At 43.1% G+C, this 17628-nt stretch overlaps 1 protein-coding gene and 6 non-coding genes across 8 annotated transcripts in view; all 7 read right to left on the reverse strand.

The window, feature by feature from the left end:
• RPS8 (ribosomal protein S8) overlaps positions 1-17628 on the reverse strand; it is a 63218-nt gene that overhangs the window by 6335 nt on the left and 39255 nt on the right. The window contains exon 1 of one of the 2 annotated variants that reach the window (XM_075616181.1): positions 375-479. The exons of the other annotated variant lie outside the window; for it this stretch is intronic. Coding sequence (XP_075472296.1) covers positions 375-378 — 4 coding nt within the window. The 5' untranslated portion in view covers positions 379-479. Of the gene's footprint in view, positions 1-374; positions 480-17628 lie in introns of those variants that run through there. 2 annotated transcript variants of the gene reach the window in all.
• On the reverse strand, positions 7902-8016 carry LOC142504080 (U5 spliceosomal RNA). The gene has a single exon (XR_012804202.1). It is a non-coding gene; the product is annotated as a U5 spliceosomal RNA (small nuclear RNA).
• LOC142504068 (U5 spliceosomal RNA) lies at positions 8846-8960 on the reverse strand. The gene has a single exon (XR_012804191.1). It is a non-coding gene; the product is annotated as a U5 spliceosomal RNA (small nuclear RNA).
• On the reverse strand, positions 9786-9900 carry LOC142504081 (U5 spliceosomal RNA). Its single transcript, XR_012804203.1, has one exon. It is a non-coding gene; the product is annotated as a U5 spliceosomal RNA (small nuclear RNA).
• Positions 14831-14945, reverse strand: LOC142504082 (U5 spliceosomal RNA). Its single transcript, XR_012804204.1, has one exon. It is a non-coding gene; the product is annotated as a U5 spliceosomal RNA (small nuclear RNA).
• LOC142504078 (U5 spliceosomal RNA) lies at positions 15775-15889 on the reverse strand. The gene has a single exon (XR_012804200.1). It is a non-coding gene; the product is annotated as a U5 spliceosomal RNA (small nuclear RNA).
• On the reverse strand, positions 16715-16829 carry LOC142504083 (U5 spliceosomal RNA). The gene has a single exon (XR_012804205.1). It is a non-coding gene; the product is annotated as a U5 spliceosomal RNA (small nuclear RNA).

The raw sequence follows: 17628 nt of genomic DNA on the forward strand, positions 1-17628 counted from the left end.
GCCTGCACCAAAAGGCAAGGCCGCCTACTGTAGCACAATGCACGGACAAGGACTGACCCCACGGTCCCCCGTGTGGTTCGTGCGGCCGTAACACCCCGGCGGCCTGTCTCAGTTGCGCGGGGCCCGCACTCCTTTGCACACAGGCCGCCATGTTAGATACCCATTACCAGCCCTCACCCCCTCAACCCGCTCTTTCGTTTCCGAAATAAGACGTTCGCCGACCACCTTTTCTTCTCAATATCGTCGGGTCCGGGAACGGGGGACTCCCGGATACAATAACCCGCGGTGACCAGACACCCAGGACCCAAGCCCGGGGAGGATGGACACGGATTGTAGTTTAAGGCTCAGAAGATAGCACAGCGGCCATGACATACCCATTCTCAGGCGCTGGCTGGAAAGAGGAAACGCAAAGGCTCACGGGCAAGTTTGATAGCGTGTAAGTATCGCGAGAAACTAATCATCGTGACGTCATATCGATGCGCGCATAGCAACACTGTGTCCTCGTGTTGTACAGAATGAAGCTGGGCGCTTTAATCATGGTGTCTGAGTATATCGTGTGACTCGCACGTCTCCCAGATTTTGACACTATGTATATAACGGTAATATTTGATGAATAGTTTCAAGAAGATCTCCTGGTTCAGCATGGGGTTTATTAATGAATAGAGGTGCAAAACAGGAATTTGTAGAGATAAATAGCAACAAGAACTCAGATCTCTGCTGCACTAGTAATGATAGGTTTATTAATATGTAACCTTTATTATTATTAGGTATTTTTTAATCAGAGTATTTAAAAACACAAATAGGTGATAATAATATATCTTTGGAAATCCTAGTTGGCAGAATATGCCTCCCCTTTTCTAAGCCCATCTTGCTTGCTGGCATCTACCGCCCCCCTAAAGCCCCTCTACAGTCCCTGACTGATATCACCCAGTTTCTTGGCCCCATTTCCTCTTTGAATGAGAAAAGTGAGCTGCTAGTTCTTCGGAATTTCAACTTCAATTATCTTGACCCTAAAAACCACAAAATCCACACACAAATTAAATCGCTTAACCTATCCCAACCCACGCGGACAAACCTGAAATCGCACAACTATTCCTTGCTTTGACTGGATTCTCTCCTCAAATCCCAGCAGAATCCAATCCTCTGGCATCCTTCCTGACATTTTCAGTGACCATGCAATAGTGTACTGTGTAAGGAAAATTAAACTGCCCCAATCAAGCCCTAAAGTTCTCACTAGAACATTTAGAAACTTTAACCCACAACAGTTTCTGGCTGACCTTACCAACTGCCCTTGGCACAGAATCGATTTAATTCCTGACCCTGATTCTGCGCTCAACTATTTCCAGTCTGAGTTCTTAAAACTCTGTCATACCCATGCTCCACTACGCAGAATACAGTAAGAGTAAGGGGGGCCCACCTTCCATGGGTTACACCTGACCTTATAGCACTCTACCAGTTCAGGGATGCCTTGTGGAAAAGCTACAAAGTAACTGGCACTACCAAGGATCTCAATCACTACAGATGCCTGCGGAACATGTGCACAAGGCAAACAAGGCATGCAAAAGCACAATATTACTCTGACAATCTCCTCCAGAATACATCAAACCCAGCTAACTTCTGGAAGGTTATCAACAACATATTCCAGCCTTCTAACCATCAACAGCCAAGTAATATCACTAAGGGCGATATTACTCTGACAAACCCCACCGACATTGCAAATGCATTCAATGATTACTTTGTGGGATGTGCTACTAACTTATTAGCGAAACGCAACCCAAACCACAAACCTGAATCTCATCCTGGGAGTACCCCTATAGCCCCTATAGTCTTCTATATAATGTATACCCTGCTCATTTATGTAACTGTATTTGTAACCATGTATTATTTGTCTTAACTCTGTGCCCAGGACATACTTGAAAACGAGAGGTAACTCTCAATGTATTACTTCCTGGTAAAATATTTTATAAATAAATAATAGTGAATAGCACAAATAAAAATGTGATTATACAGAGGGTAATTATTAAAGTGTGATGTCTCTTTTTAACATATAGCCATAACTAAGTATTGTGTACATATAGCAGTCAGGGCTATTGTAGACCCAGGCTACTATCCCTGAAATTGCCTAGTATCAGGTTAGCATAATTTGTAGATAATACCCTTTAAATGGCTTCTTCAGTGAAGCTGACCTTTGAACCCAAAAAAGCTATCTTAATTTACCATCCAACATAAGGGAAGCAGTCGTTGAAATGTTGACTGCCTATTTCCACCAGAATGACCAAGGACCTACCATCCCAAGCTCTTTGGGACCCAATAGCCAGCATATTGGCACAGACACCCCAGGGTCCCATCTTGAGAGGAATGTGTGACAAAGGAGGCAGTCAGGCCACCTCACAATAAATGTCAAGCCTGCCTGCTGCCCCATGCCATCAATAGGGCTACCCTGTAAGGGTTAAATTCCCTAGTCTTGTGTAACGGGTACATTTATTGTGTATATGTTTAGTGCATTAACATCTGGGCATTGTTTTATGTTGGGAGGTCAGCCACCTGGTGACGGGACTCGCACTCTATTGTTCTACACCAGCAGCTTAGCCCCATATGCTGCAGGGAACCCTGGCCTCTGTCTGGCTACTTGCTGGATAGCCCTAGTTTTGCCCACTATTCCACCCATTGGGCAGTGCGGCCTGTAGTACTTGTGACTCCATCCTGTCTGTTTGGCCCATGGATTAACATGACATCGCTGATTGGCTGTCCCCATTTTATGAATAGGAACCCAGAAAACTGACCCTGCCGTCATTGAGGCAACACGCTACAGCTGTTGGAGGTCTTCAGCAAAGCTTTTCTTCTGGCAACTCCACGGTCTGAATTACTTTATGACCATAAGATAGCTCCACACACATTCCCAGCAAGCTCAAACACCTATACCCACCACATCATGAATGAATGAATGAATATATATATATATATATATATATATATATATATATATATATATATATAATGTCCAAAAAAAAGAGTGCTACTGAGCATGGCAAATGTATACAACAAAAGACAGGGGTGCCCAATGCTACATCCAATTGACAAAACATATATGGTAATACGTATAAAGTTTAAATACTTCAATAATAATTACTTGGTTATTTAGTTAAACCCTTTGGCCAAAGCGTCGTAAGCCTGCATAGTGTAGTTTAGCACCTGCATTTTTGGTTATACCTTGATGTTTGTTATGTAGGCTTACAACGCTTTGGCCAAAGGGTTTAACTAAATAACAAAGTAATTGACGTATTTAAATGTTATACTTATTACCATATGTTTTGTCAATTGGATATAGCATTGTGCACCTCTGTCTTTTGTTGCATAAGATAGCTCCAGCAGCATCCTGCTTTCTAGAGGGTATTGCCGTATGTAGATCTCCCTTTTAGTGTGTTGTCTATGCTGTGTATTGTAGTTACTGTTTAGAATAAAACAAGATGTTTATTAGCCCTTGTGTCCTGTTTGTGTGTAGCTAGGATCCCTGATAAGTGGGTGGTGTTCACATGTTTCATGATCAGCTCTAAGGGCCTCATGCAGAGAGCAGCGCTAACAGGAAAAGCGGCATTTTTTGGCGAAATCTGCCTTTAGAAAGGCAGGTAATGGCGAGTTTTGAAAGAAGCGCCATTTTTATTTTTTTATTTGCAAATCTCACCGCGCGGCTGGCGAGAACCTAAATCTCTCCAGTGTTGAAAACGGCCGTTTTCAGAGAGGCGCGATAGCCATCTAGCGGCTGTTTGCGCCAAAAAAATGGCGCGATTTTCAACATTTTGCTTCGCCAACAAAAGTTGGCAAGAAGCTGGAGCTCGGCGGCCGGTGGAGGAGAAAAAAAAAATACGCGATTTTTTTTACAACAAGTTTCAACAGCGCTCATATCGCCGGTTGAAACTCTCCATATGCAGACAGGATTTTAAATGCAGTTTTATGACCTTTCTGCATATGGAGATTAAATCACGCCAAAAAAGGTACTATTTTTTACTTTCTCCAATTAATTCCACCGCTGCTCTCTGCATGAGGCCCTAATTATGGTGGTTTTCCACACAAACATTAACACAGTTCATGAAAAAGATCAATTGAACAACCACTAAAGGACCCCCCCAAATATAACAATCCATGATATGGGACATCAAAAAATATATACACATACTGTAGGCAATAAGCAAGTCTTTAATCCTGAGGCTGCTTTCCATTAATTGTTTTTGAACTTTTGACAAGTATTGGCCTCCACACCAAGATAATAAATTACATCAATACATATTCAATTACTGTGTGTGTATCATTACATGAAAGACGGTGATTGCAAGCTATGGTTGCTGCAATGCATTATTACGCTGGACCGAGACACGGTCACATGACTTGTTACATGTGTAATTTTAAGTAATAGATACACAGCTACTAAAGACTTGTTAATTATAACATACCATTGGGAAAAGTGGTGTTAAGATTAACTAGTTTTTATATAAAATTTAAGCGAAGGGGAAAATGGAATTTACTTGCAGCCAGAAAGTGTGCGCAGTGATCCTCTCACCTCCCATCTACATACCAACAGGTTCCTACGTGCGCTGTGCTTCCCAGGCGGAGGAACGGCTGCTTACAGAAGTACATGACTGATTTTAATTCTGACACTGGGTTGCTTTACTGCACATTACCTGTGTTTTTTCTTTTTAAACCAAAATGTAATTAGTTATAAAAAACAACCTTCGTATAGCATGCAAGGAATTTCATTTCACAATGCATGACCAAACTTAAAATACATTTTCACTGCATTCCAGCAATTTTAATTTGCCATAAGAGTGCTGGCTGGCTTTTATAAGAGTCATTACACACCCAACACTCCATATCAGATCAAGATGTGCTATGACTTCCTTACAGGTGTGGATTTCATATCTGGTTTTCAGATTGTAAGCACTTTATGAATGGACAGCCTTACACAGATCGATCATTTTAAGTTAGATGCAAGTTTACATTTGCTTCATCATGGCTCATTGTACAAAAAAAAAAAAGCACATGTGTACAGAGAGACTTGTAACAGCCTCTACACCAGTGGTTCCCAAACTGTGCGCCGCGGCACCCTGGTGCGCTGTGGCTCGTCTAGAGGGGCGCCGCGATTTCAACCGGACAGGCTGATAATTCTGATGGCTGTCCGGTTGAAAATTTGCGGGCGGCCGTCGGCAAGCCAAGCGGCGGATGTGGCCCGTTCTATAGTGTGGTGTGCAGGCGAGCACGTGTGGGCGGGGGGCGAGCCCGTGTGGTGTGCAGGCGAGCCCGTGTGGGCGGGGGGCGAGCACGTGTGGGCAGGGTCGAGCACGTGTGGAGGGGGCGAGCGCGGTGGATGCATGCTGGTCTGAGGCCTCGTTCAGGGTGCCAGAGGCAGGAGTTGGAGGGCGGGCGTTCGCGAGGGCGGCAGTCTGCTGGGCGATGTGTGTTCATCCCCAGCAGACGTTTTCAGGAGTTGAGGGGGCGGGGCTACAGACGTGAGGTTAGGGATCCAAGTTGCAGTCTTGAAATCATTCTCAAGAATGATTTCATTGGCTGCCGAGGTCCCAGTGACGCTGCTGCAGCTTCAAAAAACGATTTGGTTTGTTTATTGAAACTGTAGCCAGCGTCAACTCCGTACTTCGGAGACAGGGCAGCTGCTACCCTGACAACCAGTATTCAATTTGAATACATTGTGTCCCACGGCAGCTCGCACATCAGCACGCCCTCCCTCCGAAGCCTGCACCCTGAACGAGGCCTGAGTCAGCAGGTACTTACGAGGACGCAGACAGGAGTGAACAGCGGGGTCAGAGGCGGGGTCAGAGGCAGAGTCAGAGGTAAGCTAAGGACAATTTTTTTTCTTTGGGGGGGGGGGAGATAAGATGAGGCATGGGGGCCAGCCTGGGGAGATAAAAATGATGGGGGGCATGGGGGCCAGCCTGGGGAAATAAAAATGATGGGGTGGGGGGAGAATACGAGAGCAGCATGGGGGTCAGCCTGGGGAGATAAAAATGATGGGGGGGAGGGGATTAAGATGGGGCATGGGGGCCAGCTTGGGGAGATAAAAATGATGGGGGGGGGAATAAGATGGGGCATGGGGGCCAGCCTGGGGAGATAAAAATGATGGGGGGGGGGATAAGAAGGGGCATGGGGGCGGGGGGAGATAAGATGGGGCAGTGATGGGGGGCAAGGATGAGCTGAGATGATGGGGGCCAGGATGAGCTGAGGAGATGATGATGGGGGGCCAGGATGAGCTGTGGTGATGATGGGGGGGAGGTGGGGGTATATTTTGTATTGGGAAGATGGGGGGGATTTATAATGTATTTGGGGGGCGCGGGGGTATTTCTTATATGTATTCGGGCGGAGTGGGGGTCTAGTATTGTGTCCAGTATTTTTGGACAAGCAACCTGGCAACCCTAGGCACGTTCTATAGTGCCGGGCGCGCGCTACACCGCGCGCGCACGCAGAATTTTAGTTGGCTGACATTAGTCAGCCTTTCTATAATGGCGCAGCGCGCGCGCACAGCAGGGAGCGGGGAGCCGACAGACAGCGGCAAAGACGGGGAAAAGATGATTTCGCGCCGTTACCGGCGCTCAAATATATGGAGGTGTGTGTGTGTGTGTGTCAATGATTTCACAAATAAAATAAAAAAAATATTTATTAAACTTTTTTTTTTCTTTAAAAAAAATCTTATTTAGGGCTTTCTTCACTCACACAACGAGTGTAATAATTGCGTTCAGGGTCCTCCCAGTACGAGGGCCCCTGTATGAATGGCCGGCTTGATGGCGCTGCTGTCGGTGTCTGTGCACCGAGCCCCGTGGTTACAGAGGCCCCGCAACTACTAAACTAGTTGCGGGGGGAAGGTTTGGGGCTTCTGTAACCTCTTACCTTCTCTGGCGGCATTTCCTGCTGCAGGGTCCCGTCATAATGGTGCCGCACCATCATGTGATAGCCTTTTACATTCTTCATGTACACTACATAAGTTAGTGTGTGTGGCGCATAATTAGTACTCCACCACCAAATCGAAATGCCCCACAGTCCTGGCTACGCCCCTGGATATATTCATTATATATCGCCATGATAATGGGGCTAGTAGCACTTACATGTCCCTCACTTTAAAGGAGCAAATCAGGCCCTTTTTTGTTTTTTCTACAGTATTTTTTAACATGGGTTTGAAGCAGGGGGTCTCTGGCCCGGGAGCTTTGAAACCCCCAGTATTAAATGAACCCTGCTAGCCAAGTGGCAACCGGCACCCCCTGCTGATGTATCTCCAAAAGGAAGGGGTCCCCGGAGCTGAAATTAATGGTGTTCAGCTCCGGAGACCCCCGTCTTTAATGCTATGTTAAAAATAGAAGCACCCGCTTGGATTGCCCCTTTAAATTGGCCACCCCCGCAGGGGAGAGAAAGACTCACACACTGACCGCAGCAGGTTTATTACTGGCCGAACAACACACAGAGAAGCAAATCTCAGAAAGGTGTCTCATCTTGTCCTCCTACAGGTTCAAACTCATGTTAAATGCACTTCTCATCGCCTTTTAAACATTTGTGGACCATGAAAAAACAGAAATGTAAGGTTTGGAGGAGGGAATCTGAAAATATTGTGTACGTCCTTATATAATGTCTTGTATAAGCGCCTCTCACAGAGCTGAATTGCTTAACTAAATCTTCTTAAACAACCACAGACAATTCCTGATAGAACATTACATATGCACAACCTAGAAGAGATATTGACTTGTTTAATCTGAACCCCAAAAAACACTTAAAATGTATTTATTGCCATTTAGATAAACAACCTAAAAAATGAATAAAAAAAACATAAGATCTGCATAAAATTATAAATAATTAAAATTATCTATATAATCAAAAGAACAATTGATCTTTCTTTGACTGCTTAGGGAAGCCCAGCGTGAGCCGGGCATCAAAAAATTAAATGAAACTCATAATTGTTCCTCTCCACGGAAATCTTTAGTAAAAGGCGAAAGATTTATTCGATTTGAAGAGAAACCAGAGTATACTTGAACAGCACAGCAGTCAATAGGCGAAGAAAAAAAACTACTTATTACACCAAAGGGGAGAATATCATAGCAAATAATATTACATTCAACATATTACATATAGATAAACGAATCCCTAACTTCATATTAAGAAATTGTTAAAAATGTATATCACACACATAATTGATCAGAAAGAGAGAAAATGCACACAAGTGGCTGCAGTGCATCATGGGTATGTAAATGAGATCCCGAAAGAAAGCCAAGTTTGTTTGTTTTTGCTAACCACTACACCACCTCAGGGACAGAGTGTCAAAGCTTTCTTACTTTTGTGGTAAAATGAACATTTTCAGCATGTCTTATAAACAAGTCTCCTCAAATGTGTCCAAGTTAGCTTAACCTTTGAGCTGCTGGGAATGGCTGCTATACAAACCCCTCTGCAGAGAAGTGTAGAATTAAGTGGAACCACTAGAGGGGGGAAAAGATATATTTTTTTCAGATTGATCACAAACCCCTACTTTCCCTTAATAACATCAAAATAATACAGTCCTACTTAGCTTCGGGGACTAAAACGTATTCACAACAGTTCTAACCATGTGCAGGCAATGTATTCTTCCTTCCAATAGGTGGTGGGTAAATGCCGAAATAAATTAATGTAATTTAAATTCTTAACCCTGTATCTGAAATAGACGCCAAAGATCCCAAACATCCATAGCATTTATGACCATGTGAAAACCCGCTCTAAAAAGTGAACAGAAAAGCCCTAAAGTTCTGCACAAATTCATTATTGTTATGTATTTATGTATGATAATAGATGAACAATTGATCTTTTTTTTTTTACTGCATAAGGAAGCCCAGCGTGAGCCGGGCATCAAAAAATTGAATGAAACTCATAATTGTTCCTCTCCACGGAAATCTTTAGTAAAAGGCGAAAGATTTATTCGATTTGAAGAGAAACCAGAGTATACTTGAAAAATACAGACGTTAATAGCCCAAGAAAAAACCTAACTTATTACACCAAAGGAGAGAATATCATAGCAAATAATATAACATTCAAAATATTACATATAGATACACGAATCCCTAACTTCATATTATGAAATTGTTAAAAATGTATATCACACACATAATTGATCAGAAAGAAGGAAAATGCACACAAGTGGCTGCAGTGCATCATGGGTATGTAAATGAGATCCCGAAAGAAAGCCAAGTTTGTTTGTTTTTGCTAACCACTACACCACCTCAGGGACAGTGTCAAAGCTTTCTTACTATTGTGGTAAAATGAACATTTTCAGCATGTCTTATAAACAAGTCTCCTCAAATGTGTCCAAGTTAGCTTAACCTTTGAGCTGTTGGGAATGGCTGCTATACAAACCCCTCTTGCAGAGAAGTCAAGAATTAGGCGGAACCACTAGAGGGGGGAAAAGATATATATTTTTCAGATTGATCACAAACCCCTACTTTCCCTTAATAACATCAAAATAATACAGTCCTACTTAGCTTCGGGGACTAAAACGTATTCACAACAGTTCTAACCATGTGCAGGCAATGTATTCTTCCAATAGGTGGTGGGTAAATGCCAAAATAAATTAATGTAATTTAAATTCTTAACCCTGTATCTTAAATAGACGCCAAAGATCCCTAACATCCATAGCATTTAAAAGCATTTATGACCATGTGGAAAACCGCACTAAAAAGTTAACACAACGGCCCCTAAGATCTGCACAAATACATGAATTATTATGTATGATAATAGATGAGCAATTGATCTTTTTTTGTACTGCATAGGGAAGCCCAGCGTGAGCCGGGCATCAAAAAATTAAATGAAACTCATAATTGTTCCTCTCCACGGAAATCTTTAGTAAAAGGCGAAAGATTTATTCGATTTGAAGAGAAACCAGAGTATACCTGAACAGCTCAGCAGTCAATAGCCCAAGAAAAAACACAACTTATTACACCAAAGGAGAGAATATCATAGCAAAAAATATTACATTCAAAATATTACATATAGATACACGAAGCCCTAACTTCATATTAAGAAATTGTTAAAAATGTATATCACACACAGAAATAAACAGAAAGAGAGAAAATGCGCACAAATGGCTGCAGTGCATCATGGGTATGCAAATGTCATTCCTACAGGCAAGCGGTACAAACCATGTATTGCAGTCATCAAGCTATATTTTGCAGAAACGACATCACTTCAGGTCAGAGCATGAACACGCTTTCTTTACTCGAATGATACAACTACAGTAACAGTTTTCAGCAAGTCACTACACGAAACTGGTCCAACTAGCTTAACCTCTTAGCTGCTGGATATGCCTGTATGCAAGTCTACAACAGTCACAATTATCAGTTTCTCTGCTTCTCTGGATACAACAGTCAAAACACTTGAAAAAAAAACAAACAAACAATTTCACTCATTGATTTTAACCCCCCCCCCCCTCTGTGACCCCAAACTAATACAGTTTTAGTCATTTTCAGGGACTAAAGTGTATTCACAAGTCTTTGCAAATTAGACCTATAATAAGACAGGAGCAGGGCCCTCATTACCTTGTGTATCTCTTTGCATTTGTCTGTTCTTACTTGTATGTCATATAGTTTGTCATTTTTGTCACAATGTAACCCCCCGGAAAATATAATGGCACTTTACAAATAAAAGGATAATAATTATAAAACCTTTACATTGTTCCTGAAATAGATGGCAAAGGTCCCTGGCAAGCTTGCATTCCAATGGGGTTTGGGCATCTGTTATCAACATAATGCATAATATATGCACTCTGCGGCCATCTTTGATTATGGCACCTACTCATTAACCCTGTTTTTTTTTTGTTTTTTAAACTGTGATCCAGAATTGTTTGATAGACTTTTTCTTATTCAAGGCCACATTCCACCTTCTCCTAATTAACTTCAGCCACTTTTAGTTTTAGAGCCTGCTTCAGAGAATGTAATAGGTTGCTAATAAAACCAGGATTGTCAGAAGCTGTTACTGGCAATCCCTTTCTTCAACAATGAAAATAGTTGTTTTCAGTCTCCACAATTTGCAAATATGATCTCAGAATACCGCATTTGAACAGCAACTATTTAATTAGAAAGGAGAAATCACCCCCGCCGGAGAGGAGAGTGAAACAGCGGGCACGGCCGCGCAACAAAAATGCCAAAGGCTGGACTGTGCTACAAAAACAGCTTTATTTCAACATGGATTCTTAAAAAAGAGAGAAGGGATAACACCCCCCGCAGCTCTAACGCGTTTCAGCCTGGAGCACGCAAGACCGGACGATTCCAAGACATCTGTGAGTAATGTATTACTATTTGCAACTACTGGAGCTTCTCCAGGTGAACTGGTTCATTTAGTAGTGGGACTCGTGTATGGGGTCTGGGTGGGTTCTAGGACTTCCCCCAGACAACCCTTCACAGTCGTCGCCAGACCACTTCCCAACTAGGGGTTAATCTACAAAACCTCCACTACTTATTCTGTTATCCGGATGCAGCAACTGACTATTGAAGTGGAATTACATTCCCTGCAGCACTAGTTAATGGAGGAGATCGTGTGCCTCAATGTTCCTTCCATATTTAATTAGAAAGGTCATCATCTTATATACCTAACACAGTTTGCAATAAACCGGCCCATCTAGGCGAGCAGCAAAAAAGGAAAATCAATTCATATTGAATGTTTTGGGGCATATCTGTATAGATTAAACCAGTGGTTCCCAAACTGTGCGCCGCGGCACCCTGGTGCGCCGTGGCTTGTCTAGAGCGGCGCCGCGATTTCAACCGGACAGGCTGATAATTCTGATGTCTGTCCGGTTGAAAATGTGCAGGCGGCCGTCGGCAAGCCAAGCGGCGGATGTGGCCCGTTCTATAGTGTGGTGTGTAGGCGAGCCTGTGTGGGCGGGGGGCGAGCCCGTGTGGGCGGGGGCGAGCACGTGTGGGCGGGGTCGAGCACGTGTGGAGGGGGCGAGCACGTGTGGGCGGGGGCGAGCACGTGTGGGCGGGGGCGAGCACGTGTGGAGGGGGCGAGCACGTGTGGGCGGGGTCGAGCACGTGTGGAGGGGGCGAGCGCGGTGGATGCATGCTGGTCTGAGGCCTCGTTCAGGGTGCCAGAGGCAGGAGTTGGAGGGCGCGCGTTCGCGAGGGCGGGCGGCAGTCTGCTGGGCGATGTGTGTTCATCCCCAGCAGACTTTTTCAGGAGTTGAGGGGGCGGGACTACAGACCTGAGGTTAGGGATCCAAGTTGCAGTCTTGAAATCATTCTCAAGAATGATTTCATTGGCTGCCGAGGTCCCAGTGACGCTGCTGCAGCTTCAAAAAAGACTTGGTTTGTTTATTGAAACTGTAGCCAGCGTCAACTCCGTACTTCGGAGACAGGGCAGCTGCTACCCTGACAACCAGTATTCAATTTGAATACATTGTGTCACACGGCAGCTCGCACATCAGCACGCCCTCCCTCCGAAGCCTGCACCCTGAACGAGGCCTGAGTCAGCAGGTACTTACGAGGACGCAGACAGGAGTGAACAGCGGGGTCAGAGGAGGGGTCAGAGGCAGAGTCAGAGGTAAGCTAAGGACAATTTTTTTTCTTTGGGGGGGGGGGGGGGGGAGATAAGATGAGGCATGGGGGCCAGCCTGGGGAGATAAAAATGATGGGGGGCATGGGGGCCAGCCTGGGGAAAAAAAATGATGGGGGGGGGGGGAGAATACGAGAGGGGCATGGGGGTCAGCCTGGGGAGATAAAAATGATGGGGGGGAGGGGATTAAGATGGGGCATGGGGGCCAGCTTGGGGAGATAAAAATGATGGGGGGGGGAATAAGATGGGGCATGGGGGCCAGCCTGGGGAGATAAAAATGATGGGGGGGGGGGGAGATAAGAAGGGGCATGGGGGCGGGGGGGATAAGATGGGGCAGTGATGCGGGGCAAGGATGAGCTGAGATGATGGGGGCCAGGATGAGCTGTGGTGATGATGGGGGGGAGGTGGGGGTATATTTTGTATTGGGAAGATGGGGGGGATTTATAATGTATTTGGGGGGCGCGGGGGTATTTTTTATATGTATTCGGGGGCGCGGGGGTATTTTTTATATGTATTCGGGGGGTGTGGGGGTCTAGTATTGTGTCCAGTATTTTTGGACAAGCAACCTGGCAACCCTAGGCACGTTCTACAGTGCCGGGCGCGCGCTACACCGTGCGCGCACGCAGAATTTTAGTTGCCTGACGTTAGTCAGCCTTTCTATAATGGCGCAGCGCGCGCGCACAGCAGGGAGCGGGGAGCCGACAGACAGCAGCAAAGACGGGGAAAAGATGATTTCGCGCCGCTACCAGCGCTCAAATGTATGGAGGTGTGTGTGTGTGTGTGTGTGTGTGTGTGTGTGTGTGTGTGTGTGTGTGTGTGTGTGTCAATAATTGCACAAATAAAATAAAATAAATATTTATTAAACTTATTTAGGGATTTCTTCACTCACACAACGAGTGTAATAATTGCGTTCAGGGTCCTCCCAGTACGAGGGCCCCTGTATGAATGGCCGGCTTGATGGCGCTGCTGTCGGTGCCTATGCACCGAGCCCCGTGGTTACAGAGGCCCCGCAACTACTAAACTAGTTGCAGGGGGAAGGTGTGGGGCTTCTGTAACCTCTTACCTTCTCTGGCGGCATTTCCTGCTGCAGGGTCCCGTCATAATGGTGCCGCACCATCATGTGATAGCCTTTTACATTCTTCATGTACACTACATAAGTTAGTGTGTGTGGAGCATAATTAGTACTCCACCCCCAAATCGAAATGCCCCACAGTCCTGGCTACGCCCCTGGATATATTCATTATATATCGCCATGATAATGGGGCTAGTAGCACTTACATGTCCCTCACTTTAAAGGAGCAAATCAGGCCCTTTTTTGTTTTTTCTACAGTATTTTTTAACATGGGTTTGAAGCAGGGGGTCTCTGGCCCGGGAGCTTTGAAACCCCCAGTATTAAATGAACCCTGCTAGCCAAGTGGCAACCGGCACCCCCTGCTGATGTATCTCCAGAAGGAAGGGGTCCCCGGAGCTGAAATTAATGGTGTTCAGCTCCGGAGACCCCTTTCTTTAATGCTATGTTAAAAATAGAAGCACCCGCTTGGATTGCCCCTTTAAATTGGCCACCCCGCAGGGGAGAGAAAGACTCACACACTGACCGCAGCAGGTTTATTACTGGCCGAACAACACACAGAGAAGCAAATCTCAGAAAGGTGTCACGTCTTGTCCTCCTACAGGTTCAAACTCATGTTAAATGCACTTCTCATCGCCTTTTAAACATTTGTGGACCATGAAAAAACAGAAATGTAAGGTTTGGAGCAATCTCAAAATATTGTGTACGCCCTTATATAATGTCTTGTATAAGCGCCTCTCACAGAGCTGAATTGCTTAACTAAATCTTCTTAAACAACCACAGACAATTCCTGATAGAACATTACATATGCACAACCTAGAAGAGATATTGACTTGTTTAATCTGAACCCCAAAAAAACACTTATAACAAGTAAAAGTAACAATAATCTTATGCACAAACATTTATATCATCACATCTACTATTTACAAATATATAAGCCCAGCAAGAACTAGGAATCCAAAAATTGAATGAGGCTCATAACTGTTCCTCTCCACGTGTCACCGTGAGCCAATCACAGCACACTAAACACAACACCAAAAATCCCTAAACCAAGCTTTTACAGGTATTTATTGCCATTTAGAAAAACAACCTAAAAAAATGAATAAAAAACATAAGATCTGCATAAAATTATTAATATTAATTTATTTAATAATTATCTATATAATCAAAAGAACAATTGATCTTTCTTTTACTGCATAGGGAAGCCCAGCGTGAGCCGGGCATCAAAAAATTAAATGAAACTCATAATTGTTCCTCTCCACGGAAATCTTTAGTAAAAGGCGAAAGATTTATTCGATTTGAAGAGAAACCAGAGTATACTTGAACAGCACAGCAGTCAATAGGCGAAGAAAAAAAACTACTTATTACACCAAAGGGGAGAATATCATAGCAAATAATATTACATTCAACATATTACATATAGATAAACGAATCCCTAACTTCATATTAAGAAATTGTTAAAAATGTATATCACACACATAATTGATCAGAAAGAGAGAAAATGCACACAAGTGGCTGCAGTGCATCATGGGTATGTAAATGAGATCCCGAAAGAAAGCCAAGTTTGTTTGTTTTTGCTAACCACTACACCACCTCAGGGACAGAGTGTCAAAGCTTTCTTACTTTTGTGGTAAAATGAACATTTTCAGCATGTCTTATAAACAAGTCTCCTCAAATGTGTCCAAGTTAGCTTAACCTTTGAGCTGCTGGGAATGGCTGCTATACAAACCCCTCTGCAGAGAAGTGTAGAATTAAGTGGAACCACTAGAGGGGGGAAAAGATATATTTTTTTCAGATTGATCACAAACCCCTACTTTCCCTTAATAACATCAAAATAATACAGTCCTACTTAGCTTCGGGGACTAAAACGTATTCACAACAGTTCTAACCATGTGCAGGCAATGTATTCTTCCTTCCAATAGGTGGTGGGTAAATGCCGAAATAAATTAATGTAATTTAAATTCTTAACCCTGTATCTGAAATAGACGCCAAAGATCCCAAACATCCATAGCATTTATGACCATGTGAAAACCCGCTCTAAAAAGTGAACAGAAAAGCCCTAAAGTTCTGCACAAATTCATTATTGTTATGTATTTATGTATGATAATAGATGAACAATTGATCTTTTTTTTTTTACTGCATAAGGAAGCCCAGCGTGAGCCGGGCATCAAAAAATTGAATGAAACTCATAATTGTTCCTCTCCACGGAAATCTTTAGTAAAAGGCGAAAGATTTATTCGATTTGAAGAGAAACCAGAGTATACTTGAAAAATACAGACGTTAATAGCCCAAGAAAAAACCTAACTTATTACACCAAAGGAGAGAATATCATAGCAAATAATATAACATTCAAAATATTACATATAGATACACGAATCCCTAACTTCATATTATGAAATTGTTAAAAATGTATATCACACACATAATTGATCAGAAAGAAGGAAAATGCACACAAGTGGCTGCAGTGCATCATGGGTATGTAAATGAGATCCCGAAAGAAAGCCAAGTTTGTTTGTTTTTGCTAACCACTACACCACCTCAGGGACAGTGTCAAAGCTTTCTTACTATTGTGGTAAAATGAACATTTTCAGCATGTCTTATAAACAAGTCTCCTCAAATGTGTCCAAGTTAGCTTAACCTTTGAGCTGTTGGGAATGGCTGCTATACAAACCCCTCTTGCAGAGAAGTCAAGAATTAGGCGGAACCACTAGAGGGGGGAAAAGATATATATTTTTCAGATTGATCACAAACCCCTACTTTCCCTTAATAACATCAAAATAATACAGTCCTACTTAGCTTCGGGGACTAAAACGTATTCACAACAGTTCTAACCATGTGCAGGCAATGTATTCTTCCAATAGGTGGTGGGTAAATGCCAAAATAAATTAATGTAATTTAAATTCTTAACCCTGTATCTTAAATAGACGCCAAAGATCCCTAACATCCATAGCATTTAAAAGCATTTATGACCATGTGGAAAACCGCACTAAAAAGTTAACACAACGGCCCCTAAGATCTGCACAAATACATGAATTATTATGTATGATAATAGATGAGCAATTGATCTTTTTTTGTACTGCATAGGGAAGCCCAGCGTGAGCCGGGCATCAAAAAATTAAATGAAACTCATAATTGTTCCTCTCCACGGAAATCTTTAGTAAAAGGCGAAAGATTTATTCGATTTGAAGAGAAACCAGAGTATACCTGAACAGCTCAGCAGTCAATAGCCCAAGAAAAAACACAACTTATTACACCAAAGGAGAGAATATCATAGCAAAAAATATTACATTCAAAATATTACATATAGATACACGAAGCCCTAACTTCATATTAAGAAATTGTTAAAAATGTATATCACACACAGAAATAAACAGAAAGAGAGAAAATGCGCACAAATGGCTGCAGTGCATCATGGGTATGCAAATGTCATTCCTACAGGCAAGCGGTACAAACCATGTATTGCAGTCATCAAGCTATATTTTGCAGAAACGACATCACTTCAGGTCAGAGCATGAACACGCTTTCTTTACTCGAATGATACAACTACAGTAACAGTTTTCAGCAAGTCACTACACGAAACTGGTCCAACTAGCTTAACCTCTTAGCTGCTGGATATGCCTGTATGCAAGTCTACAACAGTCACAATTATCAGTTTCTCTGCTTCTCTGGATACAACAGTCAAAACACTTGAAAAAAAAACAAACAAACAATTTCACTCATTGATTTTAACCCCCCCCCCCCTCTGTGACCCCAAACTAATACAGTTTTAGTCATTTTCAGGGACTAAAGTGTATTCACAAGTCTTTGCAAATTAGACCTATAATAAGACAGGAGCAGGGCCCTCATTACCTTGTGTATCTCTTTGCATTTGTCTGTTCTTACTTGTATGTCATATAGTTTGTCATTTTTGTCACAATGTAACCCCCCGGAAAATATAATGGCACTTTACAAATAAAAGGATAATAATTATAAAACCTTTACATTGTTCCTGAAATAGATGG

Source organism: Ascaphus truei, chromosome 10, assembly GCF_040206685.1.
Source record: "Ascaphus truei isolate aAscTru1 chromosome 10, aAscTru1.hap1, whole genome shotgun sequence".
Lineage (NCBI taxonomy): Eukaryota > Metazoa > Chordata > Amphibia > Anura > Ascaphidae > Ascaphus > Ascaphus truei.